Genomic DNA, 15,248 nt, shown 5'->3' with positions numbered 1-15,248 from the left:
GCTGCCAAGGTTGGAGACCGCTGGTGTAGGGAACAGTCACATAAGAGACAGCACAGCCCCCAGTTGCAAAGTCGGAGGTGGGAGCAAAGTGGCTAAGAACAGAACAGACCCTAACTTATCAACCTATAAAGGCGACAACTGCTGAATTGTATTTTCAAACTTGCAGTGTTCTGCTAATGTAGTTTTACAATAATATAGTTTTAACTTATCTGTTCATGTTTCCTGTTTGGTGTACTTTGTAAAGCTGACAGCTCCAATGTTTATTCTGAATATCCATTTGGGCAGAAAGCCAACATACTTGCAACACTATGGTGTAGATTCGGGCAAGCTGACTTTTGGCTTTGGAAATTCTTTGGCTATGCCGATTGTGGTATGATTTCCAGCTCTGCCAATCATGAAGGGGGTGTTACTCATTCTAATGCAGGAGTGGAGTGAGAAATCTTTTTCGTAGGAAATTCTGGGTCACGTACCGGGAAAGTCAATCAATGCCTGAACTTTTGCAATGCTTGGAGCTGGAACCAGATTTCCCAGATATCTTGTACAGGAGGAGTCCTTTCTTTTTTCTCTTCCCTACAATTTCTTGCTTTCCTCTCTTTCTTTGCCACAGGGTTGATCCTGTCATTAAGTATCATGAAATGGTTCTTCCTTCCAACCTGCAACTTAACCCTCTTATATTATTTTGCTCTCAATGCACAGTTCTTCAGAACAGCTTGCTTCCTTGTATGCATTGATCTCAGGGATCCTATAAGTCAGGAGTGTCAAACTCAATTTCATTGATTCACTTACCTTTTCTACTTACCTTTTCTACTGGTTTGCAAATGTGAGCATGTGCAGTGCTCATGTATTACGTCCGGGTGGGTGGGTGGAGCTTCCCGCAGTTGCCACTACCGGTTTTCCCGAACCAGAGAGAACCGGCTGAATCCCACCTCTGATTAAGATTGCTCTCAAAGGGCCAGTTGCATGTGAGACTATGTATCATATTACGGCATTTCCCTCCAAATAAGACCCTGTCTTATTTTTTTTGAACCCCGAAATAAGTCCTTGGCCTTCTTTTTGGGGAGATCTTATTATTTGGGGCGCGTGAAGCAAGATGGGGCTCCTCTTGCCATCTTACTTGATTTCCAGCTCTGTCTCCCTAACCCTAACCAGACCAGCCGCGTAAGCGGTTAAATATTTTCGAGGAGGGCTTTTTTTCAGGGGAGGGCTTATTTTCAAGGGAGGGCTTATTTTGGGGGGGGTGTCTTATTTTGGGGAAAATATGGTAGTTCAGGAGTGAAGTAATACGTTTCATATTTCCTGAACCAAAATATGTTTAGCGTTCTGGAGAACAAATGTTCAAAAATCATATTTATACATAAAGATTCATGAATATTTTTTAAAATGGCGTACGTAGAAGCAACAATAGACAAAAGCAGTTCAGTTCTGATTGGGTCAGCCCTAAAGCCCAAGTTGTGTATCTTATCTACCATAGGTATCTTACAAGCTGGGTATCTTTTTTTGTGGCCTAAGTTATATATTTATGCTTTTTCATCTTCTTACCTTTTCTTTATAAGAATAATAGAATATTTTATAAAATTATATAATTAAGCTATACAAATTGTTTTATTATCACATCCTTCTTTTCATAGTGTGAAAAAACAAAAGTGCTATGAATTTGAGAAATACAGTAGACACTTTGACCCAGAGGTGGGTTTCAGCAGGTTCTGACCAGTTCTGAAGAACCAGTAGCAGAAATTTGGGGTAGTTCGGAGAACTGCTAGTAAAAATTCTGACTGGCCCCACCCCATCTATTCTCTGCCTCCCAAGTCCCAGCTGATTGGGAGGAAATGGAGATTTTGCACTAACCTCCCCCTGAATTGGGGAGGGAATGGAGATTTTACAGTATCCTTCTCCCGCCAAACCCACCACACCACGCCCACCAAGCCACGCCCACAGAACCGGTAGTAAAAAAAATTGAAACCCACCACTGCTTTGACCCAAATAGCAGATGGAACGAGGGCAAAACATAGTTGATAAAGTGCATCTTTTTTCTTCCTAGCATTTTCCTACAAGTGTCTCCTGAGTGTGGATCCTTTGCAGGGGTGATATTCATTTTTATTTATTTATTTATTTATTTATTTATTTATTTATTTATTTATTTATTTATTTATTTATTTATCGTATTTGTATACCGCCCTATCTCCCTAGGGACTCAGGGCGGTTCACAGGCAAATAAAAAGGTACATTTACCTTCGCTACTGGTTTGCAAATGTGAACATGCACATAGGGCCTTCCGCACATGCACAGAGCATCAAAAAAATGACATGATGATGTCCAGGTGGGTGGGCGGAACCTCCCGCAGCCGCCTCTACAAGTTCATCCGAACCGGATAAAACCGGCTGAATACCACCACCGTGTCAGGCCTGGAAACCATACTAGACTTTAGGGTTCCAGACGCTGCCACATTTTTCCCCTGAGTGGAAGAAGGGGGGTTGAGGGGTATGGTAACATTCTTCAAGCGGTCAAGGTCGGATGGTGTTCACATCTGCAGGAGGAGTGGCGAGAAGATATTCGAATGAACTGGGAGAACGTGGGATCATGTGACCAGCAAAGGGGTCAGGGGGGTGGGACTCTTGGGGTTTGTATAACTGGGAAAAGAATCCGGAAGTTCAGTTTTGGAATTTCACTCATCGTGTGCCAGTTTCCTCATGCTAGTAAAGAACTCTGAAAGACAATGGCTTCTGAGTTTTTTTTATGCAGAAGTTTTTCTGGAACCTTGACACACCGATCCTTTGGTTATGACAGGAATTGACTAATACCAGCTTGTCACCCAAGCCCGATGTCCTTCCTCCTCCTCCTTTCTCCACAACAACCACCTTTTGAGCTGGATTCGCCTGAGGCTGAATGACTAGCTCAAATCACCCAGCCAGCTCTCATGCCTAAGGCAGTACTAGAACTCACAATCTCCAGGTTACTAGCCTGGTGCCTTATTTTTTTTTTTACCTTGGTTAAATAAAATTATTCTCCACTTGTTTACTAATGCCCATTTGATATTGGAATGAATAACAATTTCAAAAGAAGCTTTTGAAGGGAAAGTTTTGGTGTCTACACACAAAGATTTAGGTTTACTTCCTTTGTTTTTTTCTTCATTAGTCATTTTAGTATATTCATCAAAACCTGAATATCCGTGTGTCTAATCAGCATTTTCACAACTACTTCCTAACGGCTGCTATTTGTGACTTCAGCCAGCTTTAAACCAAAGCTTTATATATGCCAGGGGTCTCCAACCTTAGCAACTTTAAGACTTGTGGATTTCAACTCCCAGAATTCCTTAGCCAGCTGGCTGAGGAATTCTGGGAGTTGAAGTCCACAAGTCTTAAAGTTGCCAAGGTTGGAGACCCTTGATATATGCAGTTCAAAAAGAAGATATTTTTCTTTTCCACTGTTTCATTCTTTGCTTTTATGGTGCTAAAGACTTAAGAACTTGATCACTTTATGATAGCAATTCTGTGTATCACGTGGAAGACATTCTCTAAGCCACATCTTTCTGTAAATACGCCAACCAAAAGTCTACACACCGCAGGTAGAAAGACAGTTTACCTGAATAGAATAAAAAAACCCTGTGCTAATTCTGTCCCCAACTCCTTAAACCTTCCCCATCACCAGAAAGGACCCATCAAAGCTAATCAAAGCAGCAGTGCCCATTAAACAGGAGCTTTGGGCAGGAGACAGGAGAAAAAACCCAAAATGTCTCCCTGGGAGCTCTGGTACCATAGACCCCAAAGCTTAGAAATCAAAATAAAGAGGCAAACTAAAAGATAGACAACTCTGATAAAAAGAAGCAAGACAAAAGAAGCAGCAACTGAGAAAATTGGGGTGAGAAAGATGCGAGGTGGCTGGTTGGTCTGCCGGGCTGCGACAGTGGCTTCTCCTCTGGGTTTGCAGGCTTCCTTGGGCTGGAGGAGAGCTGAGGGGTGGCAGGGCTCCTGTTGTAAGTGGCTGCTGCCGCCGGTGCTGCCGCCACAGGGCGAGGGGAGGCAGGTGGAGGGGTGGAGGTGGCCTGGCTGTGGGGCCTTGAGGTGCACGAGTGCGGTGCAGGTGGGGCAGGTCCAAGTGCAGCTTATTGGACTCTGGGCTCGCATCCAGCTGGCTGTCATGGCCGGCCAATGAGTGGTTGGGCTAATGAGCTGCAGCTGCTGCCAGGCACTGCCAGATCATCTGCTCTCCTGGCCTCCTGTGCACCACCCAGGGGGAGCGCCTAGCCGAGCTGGTTTGGGACAGGGCCATGGTGGTGAGGGCTGGCCCCTTGCCATCTCCAGGTGTTGTGTCTTGCCCGCTTTCACCGCAGCCGGGGCCTTCTTATCTGCTTCCGAACGCTGAGGAATGTCCTAGTATGCCTCCCGGCCCCAGCCCTCGCTCCATGCCCAGACAGGCTGAGGAGGAAGAAGTACCTCCAGCCCCCAGCTCTGGCTCCATGCCCAGGCAAACGGAGCAACTAGACCCCTCCCCCTCCCCCACAGCATGTGAGCCTGAGGAAGGTCAATTGCCAACAGCTGCAGACTGGAATGACCCTCGCTTCAGAAGAATTGATAGGCGGCGGTGACAGAAGGAAGGGAGGGGCAGGCCTGGATAAGTGCTGAGTCATGGAGCCACATCCCATGGCCTATATAAAGGATCTGCTTTCTGGCATTCTCTGAGTCAGGCAAAGTCTAATATATCTTGCTGAAGTCACTTTCTGGTCTCCTGCCTGCCTTGAGAACTTTGCTAGGACTTTGGCAGAGCTGCAGAGGCATGCCTGATTCGGATTTCCCTGACCCGCTCGTCAGCGGAGGAGTGGGACATGACACCAGGGTGGCCCCGTGGGCGAAATCTAAACCTATCACCGGCTGGATCTGGCCTGTGGGCATTGAGTTTGACATGTCTGCTATAAGTGTGCCTATGATTTGGTGGCCACACTAGGCCATTCTTAGACCCCTTAACCTACTGCCTGGGATGGGCTGTTGCCCGGCTAATCAGAGTTATAGCAGTTGCCCTGCTGCTTTGGGAAGCATGCTGGAGAAAGGAATGGCCTCTTTCCACCCGAAACCATGCCAGGTCCTCCTCGATCTCTTGTTTCTCCGTATTCCACCCGCCGCCAACACCCTCACTGGTGTGTGCAGGTGCTGCTTCTTGCTCAACTAACTATCAATGATTGAAATATCTTCAAATATGCAAGAAATGGGCTCCAATATGGGGAATATAAAATAGATGTTCAGAAAATGACTTTTTAAAAGAAATAAAATGAAACAGAGTTATCCAACAAATATCTACTTCCTAGTAACATAGCTTACAGATGAACTGGGTAGTGTGGAAGGGCTGAAGCTCCACTCAGCAGGGAAGAAGGCTTGAGAAACAAACTATTTGATATGGCTAATGGACCACTTCTACAGCTCAAGCCTTTATTTGTTATATACAGTAGAGCCAGGCAATTCCAGTATCAGCCTGGTCCCCATTTTGCTGGTCCCATTTCTCCATGGCCATGACTCCATTCATCATGCAGTTTTCAAACTGTATGCCACCAGTCAGCTGCAAAACAGGGGAAAGCCAAAAAGTCTGAGCAATTTATCATTATTACTTTTTGTACAGTATCTTATGCATATACTGTGTTTCCCCAAAAATAAGACCCTGTCTTATATTTTTTTTGAACCCTGAAATAAGTGCTTGGCCTTATTTTTGGGGAGGTCTTATTATTTTGGGGCACGTGGAACAAGACGGGGCTCCTCTTGCCATCTTACCTGATTTCCAGCTCTGTCTCCCTAACCCTAACCAGAGGAAATGGTGGGGATGGGCTGTGCATGCAGTTAAATATTTTTGGAGAGGGCTTATTTTCAGGGAGGGCTTTTTTTGGGGGGGGGCTTATTTTAGTGCATGTGCTCAAAAGCCCAATTGGGCTTATTATCAGGGGATGTCTTATTTTTGGGGAAACAGGGGAGTAAAATACCATTTGCAATAACTAGCATGACTATCACCTTCTACCATGAATATGATTTTTTTTTCTAGAGTTAATGAAATTAACTTTTGAATTTAAATTTACTTTTTTCACTGTTAAAATTCAACAGTGAAAAAAGTAAGGTTCTACATTTAGGCCAAAAAAAGAAAATACACAGGTACCGGATATGTGGTACCTTGCTCAATAGTAGTACCTGTGAGAGGGATCTTGGAGTCCTAGTGGACAACCATTTAGATATGAGCCAGCAGTGTGCAGCAGCTGCCAAAAAAGCCAACACAATTCTGGGCTGCATAAACAGAGGGATAGAATCAAGATCACGTGAAGTGTTAATACCACTTTATAATGCCTTGGTAAGGCCACACTTGGAATATTGCATTCAGTTTTGGTCGCCACGATGTAAAAAGGATGTTGAGACTCTAGAAAGAGTGCAGAGAAGAGCAACAAAGATGATTAGGGGACTGGAGGCTAAAACATATGAAGAACGGTTGCAGGAACTGGGTATGTCTAGTTTAATGAAAAGAAGGACTAGGGGAGACATGATAGCAGTGTTCCAATATCTCAGGGGTTGCCACAAAGAAGAGGGAGTCAAACTATTCTCCAAAGCACCTGAGGGTAGAACAAGAAGCAATGGGTGGAAACTAATCAAGGAGAGAAGCAACCTAGAACTAAGGAGAAATTTCCTGACAGTTAGAACAATTAATAAGTGGAACGACTTGCCTGCAGAAGTTGTGAATGCTCCAACACTGGAAATTTTTAAGAAAATGTTGGATAGCCATTTGTCTGAAATGGTGTAGGGTTTCCTGCCTGGGCAGGGGGTTGGACTAGAAGACCTCCAAGGTCCCTTCCAACTCTGATATTATTGTTATTATTATAATGTGATAGGAAGAAATAAATACCTGGTTAATCCAAAGCGTAGCTTTGAAAACTAATCACTGCATTTAGCCCTTCGTGATTTTGAACTTGAGAAAGAAAGCAAGTTGCTCATAGCTGTCAGCGTTCTAGAAAACCCCCTTTTGCAGAAAAGACTCCAAAGCAAACATCTTTCGAAGTTCTTTTACTAGCATAGGTAAACAGGCACAATTGTGGAAACTCCGATCTGGGGATTCGGGTTTCTCGTCAGTAAGACAAACTCCATAAATCACCATCCCCTTGACCCCTCTGCCGATCACATGCTCCAATCGCCAACTGTCCCATCTTGAGACATCACTCCGGCGACTCCTTTTCCAGATGCAGTCTTAGCCTGACCTTGACTGGCAGGAAGAATCAGTGGTGGGATTCAGCCAGTTCGCACCTATTTGGGCGAACCGGTTGTTAACTTTCTAAGCAGTTCAGAGAACCAGTGGTTGGAAGAAATCTTATTTTGTTTTTTTCTACTTTACAGGGCTAATCCTGTAAGGAAGGTAGGAAAGAAACATTCTGGTGTTGTTTCTAGCCTAATCTTTACTGCCTTGCTTACAGAAACTGCCTCTCTGGTTAATCCTTATTACATTGTAACAGCTAAGGCAAAGTGCTCATCGACGTGAGTGACGTTGAGTTGACCACGCACACAGGGTCATATGACCACCAAGCCACACTTACCCAGCTGGTCATTAGGTCAGAGAACCAGTTGTTAAATTATTTGAATCCCACCTCTGGGAAGAATGTTATTATGTCTAATGGTCCCTTCTACCAAATCCCACCTCCTATTTTCCCACACATGGGAAAGTAGCAGCACGGAAGCCTCCGGCATAGTATGGCTTCCAAAGCTGACAATAGTATTGTATCGGAAATACAAACCATTTTTGTAACGCCAGATGTTAAGACAGATTTTGGACAAAATCTCAATGAATTCTCCACGTTGAATCGAAGTAGGTACATTCTTGTTCCTTAGTTTTGTTGCATGACCTCTACTCTGTTGTTGCCTTACTCTCTAGGCAGTGAAAGGGACTATGAAGAGAACCTGCAAGTGTCATGGAGTTTCGGGCAGCTGCACCACCCAGACCTGCTGGCTGCAACTCCCCGAGTTTCGAGAAGTGGGGACATACCTGAAGGAGAAATACCACAAAGGACTGAAAGTAGACATACTGAAAGGGGTGGCCAATAGCGCTGCGAGCCGAGGTGCCATCGTGGAAACTTTCAGCTCGATCTCCAAAAAGGAGCTTGTCCACTTGGAAGACTCACCCGACTACTGCTTGGAGAACAAGACTTTGGGCCTCCTGGGAACGGAAGGCCGGGAGTGTCTGAAGAGAGGCAAGGCCCTGAGTAAGTGGGAGAAACGCAGCTGCCAGCGCCTCTGTGGAGACTGTGGGTTGGCTGTGGAGGAACAGCGAGCAGAAATGGTGTCGAGCTGCAACTGCAAATTCCACTGGTGTTGTGCAGTTCGTTGTGAGCAGTGTCGCAAACGTGTCACCAAGTATCACTGCGTCCGCAAGGAGAAGGGAGAGCAACATGGGGGGAACCTGCCCTCACGCAAGCTCAGGAGGAAGCAGCCTTAGGGGCCAACTCATCACCCTTTGCTCTTTCATAACGTCTCATATTTCACTTCTACTTTGTTTTCCATATTTAGATCTATCTATGACAAAAGGAAGCCTTCGCCTATCTAGTCTTTAACCCCACTTTGGAGATCCCCACTGGAAGAAGCTTGCAGATGTCCCAGGAAAGATGAACCAAGATAGTCCCAAGCTGATAAGACTGTCATGGAGTGAGTTTGGCTTCAAAGCCAAATTGAGGATCTGAAAGGATGTAGCCTCTGATTCTGTCAGGGGTGGATTTAGACATTCCTCTCCTTGCAAACTCTGGCAGCTCGAAGGCAAGTATCAAAACGAAGTCCACAAGCGTTTGCCATTCCCTGATCAAAACATGCAAACGGACTGAACAAAAGTAAAAAAACCAACCCACCCACCTCATCTGAAAATAGACTCCTGAAAGCGGATTGAATCAGCTAGAATTTAAAAAACAGTAACACAAACCCACCATATTGAAGAATTGAAGAAGTATTTTGAATTGTTGGCAGGGATTCTTGAGTTCTGTTGACAGCTAAGTAAACTTGGAAAGCCAGTTTGGTCTAGTGGTGAAGACATAATGCTAGAAACAAAGAGACCATGATTTCTAGTCTTGCCTTAGGCACAAAGTCAATAGCTGTATGATCTTGGGTGAGTTTCTCTCTTTCAACCCCTAGGAAGGAGCTAATCACCTCTGAGAAGCCTTGCCAAGGAAGTCTCCAACAATTGGACAGTGACTGAAAAGAAGAATTAAAAAACAAAGAAACCCTAGAGTAATATATTCTCAAAGGCTTTCTGTGTTAACTAAAATATCAAATTTTCACCTATTGCAGATCTGTTGACCAGGTTTAAAAAGGCCAACATGCAAAATAGTGACTCCCAATAACAGCCCTTCTTTACAGAAAGGAAATCCAGCCATGTATCCTGGGTTATCCTCTCAAGGATAGTCTGTTTTGATGCTTCCTGCTGGACTTGAAGGCCATGTGTCGCACTCACAATCAGGAACATTCTCAGATCTGCCAATCCAAATCTGTTACTTTAATATAGTTTCCCTTCTTCCACCCAGCTTTGTTTTGACATCTTACCCCTATAATTGAGAGAGCAAATTAAGGTTTCAGCAGGGGTATCAAGCTCGGTTTCATTGAGGGCCGCATCAGGGTTGTGTTTGGCCGTTTGTGGGTGGGGTGCAGAGGTGGGTTTCAGCAGGTTCTGACCAGTTCTGGAGAACCAGTAACGGAAATTTTGAGTAGTTCAGAGAAACGGTAGTAAAAATTCTGACAGCCCCTGCCCCCATCTATTCTCTGCCTCCCAAGTCCCAGCTGATTGGGAGGAAATGGGGATTTTGCAGTAACCTTCCCCTGGATTGAGGAGAGAAGGGAGATTTTACAGTATCCTTCCACTGGAGTTGGGTGGCAATAGAGATTTTACAGCATCCTTCCCCTGCCATGCCCACCAAGCCATGCTCTCCAAGTCATGCCACGCCCACCAAGCCACACCCACAGAACCGGTAGCAAATTTTTTTGAAACCCACCACTGTTGGGGTGGTGGTGGCCGGGGTATGTGGCCAGCTCAACATCACTCATCAAGGCTCTGTTTTTGGCTGTGATAGCCTCCTGCAGCCCTCTGCCAGTGAAAATGGAGCTCAGGGAGGCTGCACGCGGCCATCCCAGAGATCATTTTCACTGGCAGAGAGCTGCAGGAGGCTGGCATGGCCAAAACTGGAGCCCGGGTGGACCGTGTGCAGTCTCCCTGAGCTCCATTTTTGTTTGCAGAGGGCTGCAGGAGGCCGTCATGGCTGGAAACAGAGCTCGGGTGGGCCACATGTGGCCCTCCCAAGTTCCGTTTTCGCTGGCTGTGGCACTGTGGGCTGGTCCTTAGTTGTTTCCAGGGCGGGCCCACGAGCCATATCTAAGCACCTCGCAGCATGTATCTGCCCCCACTCCCCGGGCCTTGAGTTTGACACCCCTGGGCTAGAGCGAATTAAATAATTTTTATTTTGGATACCTGACTGGGTTAAGAGGCTCCTGAGGAGAAAAAGTGTTGCTGAATTATGAAATTATCCTATTTATAAGTAATACACTGACTAGCCTATGGTAGGAAGGAAAAGGCTGCCAAAATGGAATATAATTTTAAGGAAAATTTGACATATTTTAGAAAAAAAAATGTTCATGAGGGGACATACTGTTTCCTAATTTCAGACAAAATCTATTCAGAACCTTTCCATGTGATGGGTTCCAGTAGTTATCGAACTTAAGACAGACAACTATGTCTTCTATTTGTAATCCTTCCAAGTCTTTGAACCTACCTTCCTTCCTTCCTTCCTTCCTTCCTCCCTCCCTCCCTCCCTCCCTCCCCTCCCTTCCCTTTGCAGTTAATATCTGTGAGAGGAACAAACACTATACTCAGATTCCATTTGGTTGAGTTCACACAACATGCATAACCAGACTTAGTAAAAAAACCTAGCAGGTGAATCACACAGCTGGTAAATTGGCCAAAATCATCTTTGGTGAAATTATTCATGGCTTAGCTTCAATGAATCCAGCCCGTATGGTCACTTAATCTTTCAAATTTTGTGTCAGCTCAATATTCAAGAATCAGATTAGATATATACATTGCATGAAAGCATCTTCTGTCACTGAAAGACAGAAGTTTCTTTCACAAAACCAGTTAACCATCCTCTGACTTTTGATTACTACCAGTAGCATCTGTGGTGGAGGGTGGGTGGGTGAACATCTGCAGGAAGGCTGCTGCAGGATCATGATCCAGATTCTGCCCCTCTTGTACACCTGTATGAAAGATGCCGAGTGTGGAGTGTGAGAACACACTCATCAACTTGCAAGGCAATGATGCCCACCCCCCATGTTGCTAACTATTAGTAGATGCATGTTATTGATTCTGATCCATTTGCAAAAAGACACAACAGACTTGTGTGACAAGGGCTGCCCCGAACGATAACACAATTGGAGGAAGATACTAGATTACTGTGGGGATGTGGTGGCTCACTGGCTAAGACGCTTAGCTTGTTGATCAAAAGGTTGGCAGTTCAGTGGTTCGAATTCCTAGTGCTGCCATGTAATGGGATGAGCTCCCATTACTTGTCCCAGCTTCTGCCAACCTAGCAGTTTGAAAGCATGTAAAAATGCAAGTAGAAAAATAGGGACCACCTTTGGTGGGAAGGTAACAGTATTCCATGTGCCTTTGGGATTAATCATGCCGGCCACATGATCACAGAGACGTCTTCGGACAGCGCTGGCTCTTCGGCTTTGAAACGGAGATGAGCACCACCCCCTAGAGTCAGGAACGACTAGCACGTATGCGTGAGGGGAACCTTTACCTTTATTACATTACTGAGACTGTGTTGGGGACTACCAGAAGCCTCACTTAAAATGCTTTGCTTCCTGTCGCTGGAAAATGATGAAAGAAGAGAATGAGGGAAAAAACTAACAGGACATTTGCCAAATAGACAAAATAATGGAGGGGAGATTGGCTAAGCAGAAGAATCCCACCCCAATGTTTAGCTAATATTGGGTGTGAATTCTTGTGATAAGAACTCTAAAAGAATTCTACTTGAAAAATTCTCCCTTCCTGGCAGAGAGTCTAGGCTTTGGGAGGCTTCTCTTTGATCATCAACAGTGCAGTGCAGTGTAAATAAGGGTTTTAGAGACTCTAGCTGGAAAATGTCAAGATGCCATTTGACCTTCTTAATCAGCTGCTGTCTCAAATATTCTGATTTAGCGATCCCATGACTCACTCTCTCATGCTTCTTCAGGATACCTTGAAGATCATGAGCTAGTGGTTTGCTTGGATTTTCCTGAGAATTCTCAGCTAATTCTGGGCTTCTTCAAGGAACGGTGTTCCTAGCATTATGCTATAAATACAAATATTGAGAATATACTTCGCAGTCATGGATCTGAGAGCAAGTATTGTAAACGCTAGTGTGAGGTTGATTTAAAAGTTGTGAACTGGCACCATATTTGAGTTGAACCATGCAGGTACTTATCTCATTTAAGTGCTGTGTATGGAACATTACTGACATCTACCCTGGCTTGTAAACAGCATAGGATCTCACTCTCTATGTTGAACCCCAATCTTACATTAGACCTTTTATTGGGAAACTGGGCATCCAGATTGATGTTCTAAGTCCAATCTCATTGTTTCAGAATGAAATCCTCATCATGAAAACCTCTTTGTTAATCACTTCATGCCACAGTGGGATTCTACTGGTTTGGACCGGTTCGGGCGAATTGGTAGCTCCGATGATCAGCTGTGAGCGAACCGGCTTGCTCCGACGATCAGCTGGGCCTGCCCGCCTGCCCCGTGCTTTACTTACCTTTATCTTCGCAGCTGATTAGCATGGCAGAATGGATTGCCGCGCCTCAGCTGTTTTAATTCCCTAGCACTAACGCGGAAGGTGATTTTTCATTGAATTGTGCATGCACGCACAGTGAAGCGCAAGATCACCAAACAGGTTGTTAAATCAGAAGAATCCCATCACTGCTTCATACTACTTACAGAATCCTCACCCTTCCGTGGCATATAAAATTAAGATATAAAAAACTAAGCACTTTGAAGTTTTATTGCACAGTTAATTGTGGATCAATACATAATTATTTGGTCTTGTAAATTATATTTTCTTTGCTGGAGTCATAAAAATAACTCATGGATGAAAGATCTTTGTACTCCACCTGCACTGTGTAGTCAGTTATCCAAATTTATTGTCATACATTGGGAATTTTCTGTAGATTCAAACAGAATATCTAGAACACTATCCATTTCCATTTTTCTTGTTAATTCCCCCCCCCCAAAAAAAAAATTAGGCACGGCAGTTTTTAAACCTGTGATAAGAAACAGAACTTATAGGACTTCAAACCAGTAAAGAAACTGAAAGTTAAGTGGTGCTTCTTTTCTAAACATTAAGGTACCTGATGAATTTGCCATGTTCAGCCTTTCCTCTGAAGTCCAGACATGAAAGGCCTCCAGTGGAAGGAGCACACAGAAGAACATGAAAGGAATATATTAGTATTTATTCTTTATCTTATATGCTGCGGATGCTCGTACTTCTGTGTTTCTCATTCAAGCCTATTTAAAAAAGGTGGCAGGGAAAGAAAATAAGTGGTTTTTGAGACTGGGGAATTGAAACTTGCAAACTCAATCAAGAGGAGCCAAATGAGTTGCCCATGGCTGTGTCACGCTAGGGAGGAAGAGAGATTTCTGTCTCAAGTACTACATAACTTGACCAGTCTTGGGTCCTCTATGCCAGGGGTCTCCAACTTTGGCAACTTTAAGCCTGGCAGACTTCAACTCCCAGAATTCCCCAGGAAAACAGGAAATGCTGTTTTAAAGGAAGGGGTGTTGAGTATATGAAGAGGTTATGCTCTGGTGAAGGGAAATGGGGAGCTTCTGAATTCTGCTAAACTAGAACACAACACCTCATATTATTTCCATGTCCTTTTTTTTTAAAAAAAAGCCAATATAGTAGATGGTAAAGTGCAGAACAAGCTTGAAAAAAACCAAGTTCAAATTGTTTTTTAATCATAAAACTCACTGGAAGAGACTTCAATGAAAAAGAAAATACAGTAGAAGAAGCCCACAAATCCTCTCTTGATCTTCTGGGATAAATAATAACAACAATAATTTAAAATGTCAGTTCAACAGAAAATGGTTTCACAGCAAAGCCGGTTCGGACAAACCGGTAGTGGCAACCTGCGGGTGGCCGCCCACCCTCTCCAGCGATATGCCGTTGTATTTAGCCACGTTTTCTAAGCTGCATGCACGTGTGCAAGCCGCGCAAAAGAGTGAAGTGTATGAGTGGAAGCCTGCATGCGTGCGCAGAAGCCCGCACTCGCTCACATTTTTGGTGTGCGGCAAACCGGTGGTAAAATTTTATGAAACCCCCCTCTGGTGTTCTGCTGCTCTGCCCCATTTCTTCTGGTTTTTCATTTTCTCTTTTAAAACTGGCCAGCATTCCATGGCCAAAGAAAGCATCTTCATGCCCACTTCTGGTTGTGCTTTATTTTTCTTTCTTCCGCAAAACTCACAGCTCTCCTGAGCTCCCTGCAGTCAAGACTATTTTGTCTGAATGGTCCGGCTATAACCATAAACGCCAAAGCCCGTAGGAAGGGAAGTCATCCTTGGAATGGATCAGGGATAGGATTATGATGAAGGACAGGAAGCCTTGGTCCATGGAACTAATTCAGCCTAGAGACCTCACTCTATTCCAGCCCTGCTTTCCGCATTCTCCTTGATGGAGGGGAGGAAGTGGGGCAGGCACAGGTGGCCAATGAATTCACCCTACATTGGGCTTCATCTTCGTTTCTCAAGAGAGAAAGGGGGCAGAATTCCTGGGGGACCCTCCCCCCACTTCTACATAGAGAAATGAATAATGTCACAAGATTAATCTCCATGTGTATTTCTATGTGGCCTGCCAAGGTACTAAGGGTCTATTCTCCAGATTTGATATTCATAATAATGTCTTGAAATTCAGCCAAAGGTCACTGGATGCAGGTGGGTATAGGCTGCCAGTGGGTTGCCTTTGGCAGCTGGGAGTGACCATTTCTAAAAAATTTTGAGATGGTGAAGCATTATTCTGGGCTAATGAAGTGACACGTCAACCTGGGTATGGCTGGAATTTCTGCTAGACAGGCTGGGTGTGTATGAAATCTTTAAAAAGTCATGTAGTCTTTATATACTTTTCTAAGGAATATTGCCGTGATTTCCTGAATAAGTAAATTAAAAGTAAAAACCCAGTGGTGAAATCCACTTGCCTTTGCTACCGATTCGGGAATGGGAGCGTGCGCACG

The 15,248-nt window shown here is 44.5% G+C and overlaps 1 protein-coding gene across 1 annotated transcript in view; it reads left to right on the top strand.

Annotated features, from left to right (window-relative positions):
• The window catches only part of WNT8B (Wnt family member 8B), a 33,384-nt gene extending 24,942 nt beyond the window's left edge, over positions 1-8,442 (top strand). The window contains exon 6 of the mRNA XM_058187416.1: positions 7,882-8,442. Within this exon, the coding sequence (XP_058043399.1) occupies positions 7,882-8,442 (561 nt within the window). The remainder of the gene's footprint in view (positions 1-7,881) is intronic.
• Positions 8,443-15,248: the final 6,806 nt, after the last annotated feature.

The sequence above is a fragment of the Ahaetulla prasina genome, chromosome 6 (assembly GCF_028640845.1).
Source record: "Ahaetulla prasina isolate Xishuangbanna chromosome 6, ASM2864084v1, whole genome shotgun sequence".
NCBI classification, from domain to species: Eukaryota; Metazoa; Chordata; class Lepidosauria; order Squamata; family Colubridae; genus Ahaetulla; species Ahaetulla prasina.
The sequence above is the reverse complement of the archived record's forward strand: the minus strand, read 5'-3'. Positions and strand labels throughout refer to the sequence as shown.